Raw genomic sequence first — 14,768 nt, 5'->3', positions numbered from 1 at the left:
CTCGTTGAAATGAAATGAAATAAAATGCGTGGAATACAAGGATTACATAACTTTTATACTTTTTATAATTTACATATACTAAAAATCATTAAAAAGTATAAAAATTATGCAATCCTTGGAATCAAAGAGTCGCCTGATATGAGGATTAATGCATGTACCTAATATAGCTTTTATCTAATTTGCAGTCTACCACTCAGAACCGTCTAACTATACCTCTCGTTTTTTTATCATTAGAAAGAAGGCGAGCGATCTTAACGTGTCGTTTTATCGAAAAACACTTTGAAAATAAGTCACAACAAATATAATATACGATCATTTACATACTTTTGCTTTCATTTTCATAAGTAAAATAAAAAAACTTGTCAATAAAAAGACACGTGGAAATGGTTTACCGTTTTTTCTAATGCTAAAAGACTAAGTATAGTTTCTAGTCATGTACAGCCAGCTGCAGAGAAAAGGCACCCCCCTGCATACAAAGTTCTGTAAATTAGTATGGACGTGGGGTACCTTTTCTCTGCAGCTGACTGTACCAAATAGGAAATGAAAAAAAAAACGTTCGTGTAATATATTTTTTTTATTTAATAATAGGGAATATTACGCGAAACTCGGCGTAGGTGGCGCCACTATCACAATCTGAGGGTCTATCGCGAAACAAGAAAATCGAACTTTCGTTATCTAACATCTCTGTCACTCTTGCGTATTCGAGCGATAAAGAGGCAGCTAGATAACGAAATTTCGGATTCGAGTTTTCCGGTAGGTCCCCTGAAAACTTGTCAAAAACCTGTTAAAGGTACAGTATGAATAAGTTACTCTACGGTGCACTAAAAAGCTAGTGCTGCACTCTGGTGGCAGAACATTGCAGTAATATCCCCTATTCCTCGTCCTTTGGAAATCTGAAATAAAAAGTTGAGTTTTGTGACCAACAATATTAATAAAAGGAGCATTCATCAATGATCATTAATATCTTTTTTATTAGGGTTCCGTACCCAAAGGGTAAAAACGGGACCTTATTACTAATACTTCGCTGTCCGTCTGTCTGTCACCAGGCTGTATCTCATGAACCGAGTTGCCGCTATAACAACAAATACTAAAAAGTACGGTCCCCTTGGTGCGCCCGTCCGACGCGCACTTGACCGGTTTTTAGTATTAAACTATAGTCTGGCAAACACAATCTGTCAGTAAGTAAGAACAAAGAAAACTATAGGTACAGTCGAAGGCAAAAATATCGATCCAGACAAATGTCTTAAAAATATGTGAACACGATTTTATTGTCTGAGCGTACACATATTTTTGACTTTGGGAATGTATATATATTTATGCCCTTGACTGATTCATCAATTAAAATGAGACAGTCCTGGGCCAAACTATAAGAAAGCTGTAAATGTCGATAGGTTATTGATCTGAGGTCGATACATCACTATGCCAAAAATATAACCTTTCATACTTAGCAGAAAAGTTCGAAAATATATGCAAAAATCTATATAGACTTGAATGCAAGTAATAATTACATAAACAACATATCGATTTCTATGTTTAGGGTCAGGTCCTATGAATTAATTTCTTCAAAATTGATCAAAACTCACCGATTAAAGGTTATCGGTTCGTGCGTATTTTCTTTTCTTCCTGTATGCGATTTACAGCCCTCGATCATACAAGACATTATCACAAAGGGAACTTCAAACCATTACAAATAAAAACTCAGCACGTTTTCCAACAATCTTTCAGGAATAGCAACAATATAATTAAAATAAACCAAGATGACCGCTGAAACATCCCGAAATATTTCAACTAAAATAATACGACTATGTCAAGTTGTTACAGTTGTCACCTACCTGTGAAATAACGAACATATATTTTATTTGGCTGGATTATATTATAGAACCACATAGGACCATTTGACATTTCTCTCAGTTTATCTTATGACAATACTGAAAAAAACGAAAGAACTTGCGGATTGTTGTCTCACTCACTCATAGACAAAAAGTAATAACGTGTTGTGAATACGATATCTTTTACCAAGCTTTTATTTTTGCCCGGCTTCTTTGCTTTAGTCATTATTCTGAGGGTAGAAAGGCCAATAGTGAAATTATAACTTTGTACTTTTATAAAAGAAAATTGTACGTGTGACTATTGCCATTGCCTCCCCTAATTTTTTTTTATATCTGTGTTGTGAGTTCCCGACCAATTTTCAAGAATATTTGACGTTTGTTTTATTGACATGACACGTGAGATGAAATGTGTTGAGGTGTTTATGTTATTGCTAGCTGTGTAATTAAAAAAATCTATGTTTATAATATAATGAACAGCAAATCGAATATTCCTATAGTAGCTGAACATACACTGAGAGAAATTGAAAGTCGAATTAGTCAATCAGATATCAAGCAATGTAAGTCAGTAAGTCGTCATTAATTTGATTTGAAGGTTTAAGGTTACTATTGCAATGAAACTTGGTTTTTTTCTACTACCTCTGTAAAGGGTTGAGAAGGGTTCTTATTTTAGCAGTGTATGAATATATGTATGTATGTCTGTATCTTTGCTACGAGTGTTCCACCACACTATCTAAACTACGATACATTTTTATACATCTTATTGTCGTGACACTCGTGACCAAGGCTCGGAACCGGTTTTTTTTAAAAACCCAAAATAGCCCAATATTTTTAATTATTTTATGCTTTTTACGTAGGACTGAATTATGTATTTGGGTAACAACTTCGTTTTATTAAATTGTCCCAAATGAAAGAATAAGCCAAAGAACGAAAAGGAACGATGATACTGGTATTTTTTGTATGAAGAAAAAACCGGTTCCAAGCCTTGCTCATGACTAATACGCTTCTCCAGTTTCAGACATAGATCTGCTAGTTTTACACTCTGTATACGGAGTTATCTTGCAAAGAGCCTTAGATATCCTGGAAAAATACTCTACATTGGTTGCATACACAACTGCTGATAAGCTTCGAGTTTTGATTGAAATAAACGGTGAAAACGATCGGGTGTACAGAGTGTTTCCACATATAAATTTCTGCCCATGCAGAGCGTTCAAACACCAAGTAATAGAGAGGAAACTTCAAGTAACTTGCAAACACGTTTTAGCAGCTAGAATAGCTAGTATACTGGGTAAAACCGTCACACATGAGGTAACTGCGGATCAGTATTTGATGCTGTTGAAGTCATCGTTTGAGTTGGACGAGCAAGATGGATGATGATATGAGCCAGTATTATTTTACGGCATCCATGGACTCCGGAAAGACCCTTTGCAGCTTGCTAAAAGCTATTCAGTTTCAAGAGGTTTGTGTTCTGTTCTGATTCATAGCATTTAATAAGCACACACATTTCTGATACAATTATTTAATTTTGTTCTGTTTGTTAATAAGTCTTTATCACTATACCTTATAAAACAAAGTCCCCCACCACATCTGTCTGTTTGTGTGTATGTATGTTCGGGATAACCTCAAAAACTATTAAATGGATTTTCATTCAGTTCTCACCTATCAATAGTGCTTCGCTTCTTAAGGAAGGTTTATGTGGTTACGGTTTTGTGTCGTCATCAACGTCAACCCGGGTCGTCGCTAGTAAACATATAAGGAGGTACTAAATATCAATAGCGGGTCAGCAGGGACCATACCTAAAAATTTTATGTACTTTTGCACAAACTCAAATAATAAGGCTTTAATTTTTATAATTTAATTGTAAATTACAACACATGCCCAATGTCTATTACATTGTATAAAGTATATAAATAAATCTATTTCAATTGTATTTTTCTCTGTTAACAGTCAGCCGTATTCTGTGCCCTTGCGGAAGGACTAAAGTTAACTGTCGAGGAAGGGAAGTGCGTGCAGGCCTCCGCTTACGTCCCGGCAGACAACTTCACGGAGTACCATGTTCGGAGTGATGTTGATGTCATGTTTAAAGTAAGTAGAAATAGTTTTACATGAAAAATGACATTAGAATAATTCATATTTAATATTATGAAAGAAATAAATCTAAATAGCCGGGTCCACACAGAGCGAGCATACGCGCGAGACAATTGCCTCGCGCATAAAACGGCCAGTGTAGACGTGCCTCGCGCGCGTCTCGGCCGCGGCACGTCTACACTGGCCGTCTTGTGCGCGAGGAAATTGCCTCGCCCGTATGCTCGCTCTTTGTGGACCCGACTAATGTTTAATGGATTATGCAAATATTGTAAATAAAGCTAAGGAATACTATGGTGTAAAGTAAGTGATGAAGTAGATGGCACTAGTTGAACAGTAACTAGTTGGTCAAGCTCTAATATTACACAAAACATAATATATGACGCCATTTACTTTAGTTAAGAAATTTGCAATATTTTGCACTACTTTATAGTCTTATTATTCCTTTGTCTATGGTTATTTAGATATTATATAAAATGGGACATTTTCTATGAAAAGGGACCTTATTGTCGATGGCGCTTACGCCGCACAGCGTCACGCGGCATTGTATTTATATCGGAGCATAGTTAATAATGGCGTAAGCCAAATTATTTTGTGTTTATATATTTCAGATAAGTATAGCAGTGTTAGCAGAGTGTCTCAATATTTTTGGGTCAGGAGAAGAATCTAGTCTGAAAATGTATTATAGAGGGGAAGGATCTCCTCTTCTTCTTGTGTAAGTATTTTTTTTTATATTTTGGGGACCATCTTCCTACACGGACACAGATCTACCTTCCCCCAAACTAATAAAATAAAATAAATAAATAAACTAAGCAAAGCTTGTTACTATGGGTATCAGGGCTAAATATAACCGCGAAAATCGAAGTTCGCAAATTGCGGGCATTTTTCTCTGTCACACTAATTACGCCTTCATTGGAGTAAAAGAGAGATCCCCGCAATTTGCGAATGTCGGTTTTCGCGGTAGCCCCCCAGGTGACGGTATACTTACTTATATAGATAAATACATACTTAGATACATAGATAACATCCATAACTCTATAACTATGCCCCTTCGTTTTTTTTTACATTTTTAGATTATTTTTAGTTAGAAGCAAAAAACAAATTCCATACATATAATTTTAATTCTTATAATATAATAATTAAAAATCGAAATAAAGAACGAAGGGGCATAGCTATGATCAATATACCTACATTAAATTGTGTAAAAATATTTCTGTCTTTCTCAAACACAAATAATTTATTGAAAAAGTATTGCACACAGGTTGATCTTAAAGGCTAAGAGTAAAACTTTCTATAATGTCAAATTTTCAATACTAATGTTTGTATGCATGGTAAAGCGGTTGGCCACTATCGTCTTAAATACTAAGATTAGTTTACAGCCACAATCCCTAACAAATGTAATGACGGATTGCGAGATATCAACCCAGACCGCCGATTCGGTGCTAGAGCTTCGAGACGAAGATTCGTCAGAGGTGGCTAAGTTGGTGTTAAAGGCGCCCGCGTTTCTTGGCTTGCTGGCTGACTTGGAGCGCTCCTGTGATATCATGGAGCTGCAGCTGTCGCCAGAGCATCCGAATGTCAGCATTGTTACATATGGAATACAGGTGAATACCTACTCCTATAGTTAGAGTGAGACAGACATGGTAAGAGTGCATCCACTCTATCCTAATGACAGACAGACTGATGATCATGAAATTTTCACAGATGATGTATTTCTGGTGCCGCTATAACAACAAATACTTAAAACAGAATAAAATAAATAAGTGGGGCTCCCATACAACAAACATGATTTTTTTGCCGTTTTTTGCGTAATAAGTCCGACTCGCACTTGGCCGGTTTTTGTTTGACCGCTATGTATGGATATTAAAATAATGGTAAAAGTCTTTATGGTAAGTAAGAGTTCGGGCGTAACCCGACGTATGGGGCGCGCTGCAATGCCAAGCGCGTTGGGCGCCGCGTTACTTCAGCTGTCGGGCGTGGCCCGAGCCCGACGTACGAAGTGAGCTGCGGGCGCTCCAAAGCCGGCCGCCTTCGACACCCTCATATTGATGGAGTCGGACATAGCTCGACGTAAGAGCGCGTTCAGCCCGCTCCAATGCCGCCGCAAAAACTCGACGTAATAAATTTAATTATATATATATATATATAATTTTAAATTTAATATATACATTATATTATATGTATATTATTATTATTCTCTTTATTTATTATTTTTCTTATGTTAGGTTTTTTATAATATGCATATAAAAGTAAAATATAAAAACACTTACAAAACAATACAAAATACATATAAACAAAACTATGAAAACGGATTATATCGCGTATATTGAATTTATAATACATCCCGACGTTTCGAACTCTTTACAGCGTTCGTGGTCAACGGGTGACTGAGGAAAAATTACAAAATGCAAAAATACCCACATACTAAAATAATGAACAATCATAGACTACAAACTTTAAGGCTGGTTGTACATGCAAAATCGGTTCATAAGGCTAGTTATACACTATAATTATTTTTCAAGTAAAGATATATATATATACGCGATAAAAAACTATGCCGGCTCCAACCCTACACCACGGACCCGAGAAGATTTAATTCCCTCCTAAATTGTAGGAGGATATCCCAATATGGGACCGGCAACAAACTCGGCGGGACACATCTTTTCAAAACATCAGAATGTCCAGCATCATCCAACACTACGGTCTCACAGTCTATGTCTCGCTTGCTCCTTTATCAGGTGGACTACAGGATCCCAAGCTGGTGGTAGAGAAAAGCCATCTTCCCTATTAAAGTTTGGATATTTCTTAATCTCAATGGCCTCGCGCAGCATTCTGGGTATGTAACGCTTCTCCTTGGCAAGAACCAGAGGCTTATCAAACTTGATTGAGTGATTGGCTTTATCCATGACATGCTCACAGACAGCAGACCTAGGTCGACGGTGCTTGACATCAGCTATGTGTTCCTTCACCCGAGTGGAAATGCTCCGTTTCGTCTGCCCGACATATGATAGGCCACACTCACAGTCCAGCCTGTACACTCCTGCAGTCTGTAGAGGGGTATTGCATTTTACAGGCCTCAGGAATTGTGACATCTTCTTCATTGGCTTGAAATATGTTTTTATAGAAGCACGCTTCAAGATGTGGCTGATCCTGTCCGTGACCCCCCTGACAAAAGGCAGAATGGCAGGCCTGCGCTCAACTGTGGGGATCTTAATGTGGGACCTCTGGTTGACCCGCGGTATCCTGAGCTCGTTTGCCTGGAGCGCGCGCCTGGCATGCTGGAGCTCCGCGGCCAGATGCTGGTCATCACATATCCTCTGGGCTCTCTGAAACAAAGATTTGCCTACTGTAACAAGTTGACTGGGATGGTGATGCGATTTGCCATTTAAGTACCTATCAGTATGAGTAGGTTTCCTATACACAGTGCGACCTAGGGTGTTATCAGGATTTCTTTTTACCAATACATCTAAGAAGGGGAGAGAACAGTCTTTTTCCAACTCCATAGTAAATTTTATTTTGCTATGGATGGAATTTAGGTGATCCAAGAAAGTTGAAACACTACTTTTTGGAAGTATAGTAAAAGTGTCATCTACGTATCTTTTAAATATCTTCGGTCGCACAGGAGCCAATGAGAGTGCCCTCTCCTCGAAGTCCTCCATAAAGATGTCAGCGACTACTGGAGACACCGGAGACCCCATGGCCACGCCGTCGACTTGAAGGTAGAATTCACCATTCCATAGCAAGTAGCCAGATGTAAGGCAATGTTCCAACAGCTTAGCATATTCCTCTGACATGTTCTGCTCACATAACCTCTTCTTGACAATTTCAATGCAGTCTTGTACCGGTAGGCTTGTAAATAGCGACTGGACGTCAAAACGACGTAGACGTGGACGTAGTTTTATTTCATGAGTAACTATCGCGGTAACCGAAGACAATATTATATATAAACAAATTATAAAAAACCTAACCTAGGGTGCCGCCAGCAGCGGGGCAGGGCCCAAGCTGCCGGTGGTCAGGGCCGCAGAGAGAGGAACCGGCGGACTATCCGCGCCGTGTCCAAGATCACCGCCTTCTGCATCTGACCCTTGATCCAACCACCTAGCGAGAGTTTCTCAAGGTGTTGGTCGAGACTCTTCGCTATGAGACCGTTCGCTGAAACGACTATCGGGACAATGATCGTCGAATCAACATCCCACATGGCGGTTATCTCGTGAGCCAAGTCTAGGTACTTACTGGACTTGTCCTTCTCGGCTTTCACGAGATTCTCATCATGGGGGATGGTGATGTCGACGAGCACGGTCCGGCGCTGCGATCGATCTATTATCACAATGTCAGGCTTATTGGCTACAATAGTCCTGTCAGTGATGATAGATCGATCCCAATAGAGCGTGGCACGACCATTCTCGAGAACTGGCACAGGTAAATACTTGTAGTACGGTACTTCGCGGTCCACAAGGCCGTATAGAAGAGCAAGCTGCTGGTGAATAATCCTGGCTACGAGATTATGTCTGTGCAAGTACTCGCCGTTAGCAAGATGAGTACAACCGGAAATGATATGCCTGAGTGACTCTCCGGGACGGCGGCATGCCCGACAAATGTCGACCGTACCGTCCTTCAGGATATATTTCCGATAGTTGTTCGTCATCATAACTTCGTCCGCAATTGCACAGGCAAAACCCTCGGTTTCTCCGAAGAGGTCCCCGAATCGTAACCAGTTCACCGACGCGAGCAGGTCTACATCAGGTCCCATGAGGGCCTTGTAGAACCGCCCGTGTAGCACCTTACTCTCCCATACCGCCCTGCGGCCCGCAGCACTTTGTACCACAGGTTTGTGCCAGTTCTCGTTTGCCAAGGAGAGCGGCGTGAAGTTCCTGTCCACTGCCACCACATCACGATGCACACCACACTCGTTGTTAAGGAAATAATTCCTGAGATTGCACACCTCGCGGTTGTGGAGATCTTTGGCATTAAGGAAGCCTCGACCTCCACACTTCCGTGAGATGTACAATCTCATAACTGACGAGCGTGGGTACACCCACTATGCTACAGCATACGGTGTGTGGTGAGCATTAGACGGACCCTCCGATCCAGGGCGTCCAGCTCGGTCTGAGTCCACCTTAGTATGCCAAAGGAGTATATGAGTATGGGCATTACCCAGGCGTTGAAGGCGCGCACTTTGTTGCCTCCTGACAAAAGACTGTTAAGGACTTTTGTGAGCCGACTGAAAAAGCGCTCCTTCACCGACCGTCTAATACCCTCGCCCTCAATACCCAACGACTGTGACATACCAAGGTATTTATAGGTTTCTGATTCAGAGATAGATCTAAAAGACATTGTCTCAGAAAGTTGTAAATTTGTTGAATTTACAACCTCCCCCAGCTGTATATGCATAACCGCACACTTATCGACACCAAACTCCATTCTGATGGCGGCATTATATTCTTATTATTTTTTCCAAATATTGTAACTTTATTTATTTATTGGAATCATAAATTAAAGTAACATTACAGTTTACACCAATGCGTTACATAGATTCAACACTTAACTAAACTACTAACTATTATTTACGGATTTAATAACAAATAATTTACATTAACATTTAACATGTACAATTTAAACTTATGCTAACAAAACCTAAAACTAAACCTTAAATATAAAAGACTTCCCCCAAATCACCTCCTTCCGGCATGGTCGCAAGGACGCTAGCGGCGTTACCCCTCTGCACCGCCAGACTTAGCCTCTGGGCAAAGAAAGCGCCCGCCCTATGATCGCCTGAGACGCCTATCAACCGGACCGACACTTCCTTTACAAAATTCTTGGTGTCGGTCGACCACGGGCCCAATGTCTCCATTGCAAGCGCCGCAAACTCGTACTCATTCGACAAGAACGCGTATTTGCGGCGCTTGATAGTTTGGGCCTGGTCCGCGGCAGTCCCAGGCTTCCGAGCCGACCCCTCCACGTGGGACGGAGCCAGCGTGTCCACGCAGGTGGCGTCCCACGCCAAAGGGCGACCCAGGCTCCAGGGCACGAGCGTGCAGCCATCAGGTCTCTTCCCGTCAGCTGCGCAGAGACCTGACGGCTCCAAAGTCGCTGGGAGAGAGGCAGTGCTGAGGGCGCGGCGGATTAAGTCATTTAGGGTGGCATGCCTGTAAAGCCTGCCAGCGCTCAATCTGCAGTGCAGGCCATGCCGCCCCAGAGTGTCCACCGGCAGGGCGCACCGACTGCAAGAGTGGGATACGCAAATTCGCAGACCCAGGCGAAGGCAAACCGCGATTCGCAGAGCTGATGGTTCTAGAGCGGAGCCCAAGTTTCGTGAAGGGAGCGCGTGCAGCCAATAACCCGATTCTTTTTCCGCCACAGCCATGAGCCTGGCTCGTTCATGGTGGTCCGCGGAATTTTGTAAAATAATTTGGTGGTTCCTCTTAACATTAAAAATGTCTCATGCCGCTTGGCTTGATTTCTCTCTCGGTGATTGATCAACGGAATGGTCCGCCTCCCAAGCCATTTCCGCGTCCGCCAGGTACGACACCAACACGTTAGCGGTTGCAGGATTTCGAAGAATACCGCCAACGAGGGTGAATATACTGTAAGCAGACGACAAAAACGCCGGGAGGGCTAGATCTCCCGTCAAACGGATACCGAGTCCACCAAATTTAATCGGGAGGGTAGCCTGAGTCCAACTTGATGGTGAAAAATTGACGTTTAGGATCCTACTAACCGTTTCCCTCAGAATCTTATCGACGTTTGACGTAATTAAAGGAAATTTCCAGACTGGGGCACAGCGGAGAATATACATGAACCTTGGTAAAAAAAGGCAAAGCCGCAGAATGTAGATCGCCATGTGTGGGTTAATGTCGTATAACAAATTTGAACATTTATTAAAATGCTCGATCTTACCATTTATAGACAGCGGAATGGATTCCTCCAACATAGGGGCTCCTAAAAGCGTAAGGGTGTCGCGCGACAAAACCGAAATGTTTGGCGTGATGAGGTTAATGTCATCGATTACAGACGACCGATACAGACGATATTATATATATATATATATATATATATATATATATAATTAACTCAGTTCGTAGAGCGGTAGACCCTGTGTTTTAGATCCGCTCGTTCCAGTGATTTATTCCTTTATCATAAAATAATTAATTCGGTAGTACAGATTTACATAATAAATATTTTCAGGACAGATCATGTATCGACATGCCCAAGTCCTCGGAGATGGTGCAGAGCTTCAGTTGCGAAGAAGCAGTCACGCTGAAATACCAGCTGCACCACATCCGACTCATCATGAAGGCTCTCGCCATCTCTACTAAGGTGAGGATACTGAGGATCCCGGGTCCCGGGGTCCAGAGAAGTGACCATTGTGTATAGACACAGTTGCGAATAAGCCTTCACGCTGATATACCAGCTGCACCACAGCGTATCGAAATGAATATTATAGTTGAGTTGGGAGTCCATACATGAAAAGTACGCAATTGTATTTTGGTATACGAAATCTTAATTAAACCATTACAGTTGACGAGTAGAAAAACGAATTAGGTATACTATCGTTTCAAAAACTAGCCTATTGTACCGCGAATACAAAAAAATCAAAACAATTTTCGGCTATATACAAGGGAAGTTAAAGTGACGTCACAAAGTTTGTGACTCCCCCTCCCCCAACATGTCAAATTTTCTGGACTTCCTCCTACCCCCTAAATGTGTGACGTAATTAATGGATGACCCAAAATAATTTGATTTGTTCCCCAAGTTAAAAACTGGTGTGAAGAGAAGACCTCCTCCGTTCCAGGTGGTGGTAAGATGTAGCTCCAACGGCCTCCTGCTGCTGCAGCTAAAGCTAGAGAAAGAAGACCAGCGACAGATGTTCTCAGAGTTCTATATAGTGCCCTTACTTGATGACTGAACTTATTGTGAATCATGGGCGTTTTCCGCGTTTTCACGTAACAAGTGTACCATTAGCGGCCGGTCATCAGTCGTCACAAAGCTGACGGTCAATATCAAACCCCATAGATTTCGTCACAAAACTGACAGCTAGACGTGACTTAAATATTGTGTATACGGGTAATGGGCGTTTTCACGTAACAGTGTACGATTAGCGGCCGGTCATCAGTCGTCACAAAACTGACGGTCAATATCAAAACCCATACATTTCGTCACAAAACTTACAGTTAGACGTGACTTAAACATAACTAGTAGGTAATTCGCGATTTGTACTTGCCCACAAGTTAAAATGAAAATGCCCTTATGCATCTGGAAATAATTTAAGTCATCTCTTACTGACAGATTTCCCTGACCATTCCGACTTGGATTTGATCGTGTCTGCAACAGAAAAATAAATACGGTAAATTCACTGTAAATTGCCTATTTCTGGCCACCCATAAAGAAGTGTGCGTGCTCATGGCCAGAATATTTACATAGGTCATTAGATAAGTTTTGCAATAGACAAATATGAAACACAGAGGAGGCCTATCACATATACTGTTTCTATTAAAACTATATTTCCATAGACAAAATTTGGCGGGAAAACGTTTACTTTCTTTTTCAATCTACTGATTAAAAAATAGATTTAAACTGTATGAAATGAAAATATTGTATAAAATAATCGTAAGTCGTCACTATCCTACGCCGACATTTTTAGTTTAAATCATTTTTTTTATAAGCAAATTTAAAAAGAAACTAAATATTTTCCCGCCAAAAAATGTGATAGGCCACCTCTTTGTTTCATATTTACCTGTTGCAAAACTTATCTAGTGACCTATGTAGTAGTGTTTTAGTTTCATAGACATAGTATAGTAGTTATAGACATGAAACCGAGCGACCAGGAGTAAGAGAAAGACATATTCATGTATTGAGAGGTTAATGTATGACAGCATAATCATTTTTCTCTTTCACTGAAAATTTCGGTATTTCGCCATCGCCTCCTACCAATGCTGCCATAACCCGACCATGAAAAAAAACCCGGTCGGTGATAAGGACAAAGCATGGCACTATTTTCTCTTTCCTCTTATAGGAATCGCAATAAGACTATCTTTCTCTATCAAAGAGTGTCAGGCCCTTGTTTAGTTTGTTTGGATTTGTAATATCATTTGACAAGAGCTTTGCGCGGTATATCCTCCTTCTTTGAAGTTTGAACACCGACTTGCCAAAGTAGTTCCAAGCTGTATGTAAAATAGCAGTTTAAATATAAAATAAAACATTTTGCAAAATATAATTATATTTCATTTACCAAAAATGACATGCACTTACATAAGGAATGTATATTACGTTTAGTATGTATATTTCCATCAGCTATTTATATAAATGTTCTCTGAGCGTTACCAGGGCCATATTATTAAAAAAAAATGTTTACGTTATTTCTACTCAGAATCAATAGGAGAAAAAAGGGTATTACCAATTCCATTCCGTTGCTATTTTTCATAGAATTTGTATGACGGCCACGGGATGATGAAGAATATATGGAAACTGGGAGTTTTTTTTTCTTTTAGGATCGAAAGAGATTGAGATTCCAAGTAGAAATAACATAAATACTCAAATAAAAAAGTGTAGTAAAAAATATGGCCCACCTTATTGAAGCAAATTATTTTATTTTATTTTATCGGAGTCTTACATTCAGACTTTTATTTATTTCAAATTGTCAAACAGTTCCTTAATTAAATAGTTTAATTTAATTTCGCTATTTCTCCTAACAAATTCGTTAACATTATTAGTACTGTTAATAAGTTAACTTATACTTTCAATTCCAACAACATTTATTTTTTAATAAATAGTGCATTTAGCAGAAATTTTATTGTAAAGAAGAAATATTGAAAATTATTTAAGGGTGGACTTTTAAAAGGGTCAGGGCGCGTAGCCAACGTGCAACTCCGTAGCGTATCGTAGTCAATTAGTCATCTCTCTTTATCACTCTTCCCCTACTATGACAGTGACAGTTGCGTTTCGTTCGCTACGGACCGTTAACGATTGCACGTTGGCTACGCACACCAGCTTCCAAATCATGTGCTGCTACGTGAAAATATAGTTGGTCAAGCAAACCTTCAATAGAAAAAGGCGCGAAATTCAAATTTTCTTGGGACGTTATCCCTTCGCACCTACATTTTTTAAATTTGCCGCCTTTTTCTACTGCTTGACAAACTGAAAAATAAATAAAGAAGGTAAGTACTACAATAGGTAATACGGGTAAGTGTGGCTGCGGGATAAGTGTGCCAACTTAGAAAATACTTTTTTGTACAGAATGTTTTTTTGTGTATTTTTAAACGATTCTGCGTTCTAAACGATTCTACAATTTCTGCTAAATGCATCCACAATTAATATTCGTTATTTCGTTTTATCCTATTTAAACGCAATTCGCATTACGATGTAAAGTCCGTTTGGGAAAAAACTGAGACAATTTTGCACAGAAAAACACCAAAGTTTACGCCTAAATTCATTCATGTTTAAGTGTCAATTATGTTTAATTTTCTATTTTATTTTTAATATTTCTAAACATTGAGTTGAGTGTTACATTTACCCACCTGGCTTTCGTTAACCCCTACCTACATCATCGCCTATAGTTGTCTACAGATAGTGCCAACAAAAACGCCCATTACCATTTATGTGGCTTTAACAGGGTTAATGCCCGATCAAAATCGCCAACTTTCTGTGCTTTACCAATATCTATTTGTGGCTTTCCATCAGAGAAGGGTCCTTATGCTTCATGTGCAATAAGGATAAGGACCTTTCTATCAGAACTTCGGTTGGAATGTTATCCTAACCTTTTCTAAGGAACCTAATCCTTTGATGGAATGCCACATTTATTTTCACAATTAATTTAGGTACCAATAATTACATTGAGTCACAATGAAGTGATGATATTAT

The 14,768-nt window shown here is 39.9% G+C and overlaps 1 protein-coding gene across 2 annotated transcripts; it reads left to right on the top strand.

Moving 5' to 3' along the window:
• The first annotated feature begins 3,058 nt into the window (after positions 1-3,058).
• On the top strand, positions 3,059-14,277 carry LOC134749902 (cell cycle checkpoint protein RAD1). 2 transcript variants are annotated; one of them, XM_063684905.1, is made up of 6 exons: positions 3,059-3,285; positions 3,774-3,911; positions 4,523-4,626; positions 5,284-5,515; positions 11,097-11,228; positions 11,704-14,245. In XM_063684905.1, exons 1-6 carry the CDS (start codon positions 3,193-3,195, stop codon positions 11,815-11,817), a joined length of 813 nt encoding a protein of 270 aa, XP_063540975.1. In that variant the 5' UTR covers positions 3,059-3,192; the 3' UTR covers positions 11,818-14,245. The 2 variants fall into 2 exon arrangements, with proteins under 2 accessions (XP_063540975.1, XP_063540976.1); XM_063684906.1 differs by lacking the exon at positions 3,774-3,911 and having other exon boundaries at positions 11,704-14,277.
• Positions 14,278-14,768: the final 491 nt, after the last annotated feature.

Source organism: Cydia strobilella, chromosome 19 (genome assembly GCF_947568885.1).
Source record: "Cydia strobilella chromosome 19, ilCydStro3.1, whole genome shotgun sequence".
NCBI classification, from domain to species: Eukaryota; Metazoa; Arthropoda; class Insecta; order Lepidoptera; family Tortricidae; genus Cydia; species Cydia strobilella.
Note: the sequence above shows the minus strand (reverse complement) of the source record. Positions and strands in the feature narration are given on the sequence as shown.

Coding starts and splice junctions, on each gene's coding strand:
- LOC134749902 (XM_063684905.1), top strand. CDS start 3,193: ATGGATGATGATATGAGCCAGTATTATTTTACGGCATCCATGGACTCC. Junction 3,286..3,773: donor AAGCTATTCAGTTTCAAGAG/GTTTGTGTTCTG, acceptor CTCTGTTAACAG/TCAGCCGTATTCTGTGCCCT. Junction 11,229..11,703: donor CTCTCGCCATCTCTACTAAG/GTGAGGATACTG, acceptor CCTCCGTTCCAG/GTGGTGGTAAGATGTAGCTC.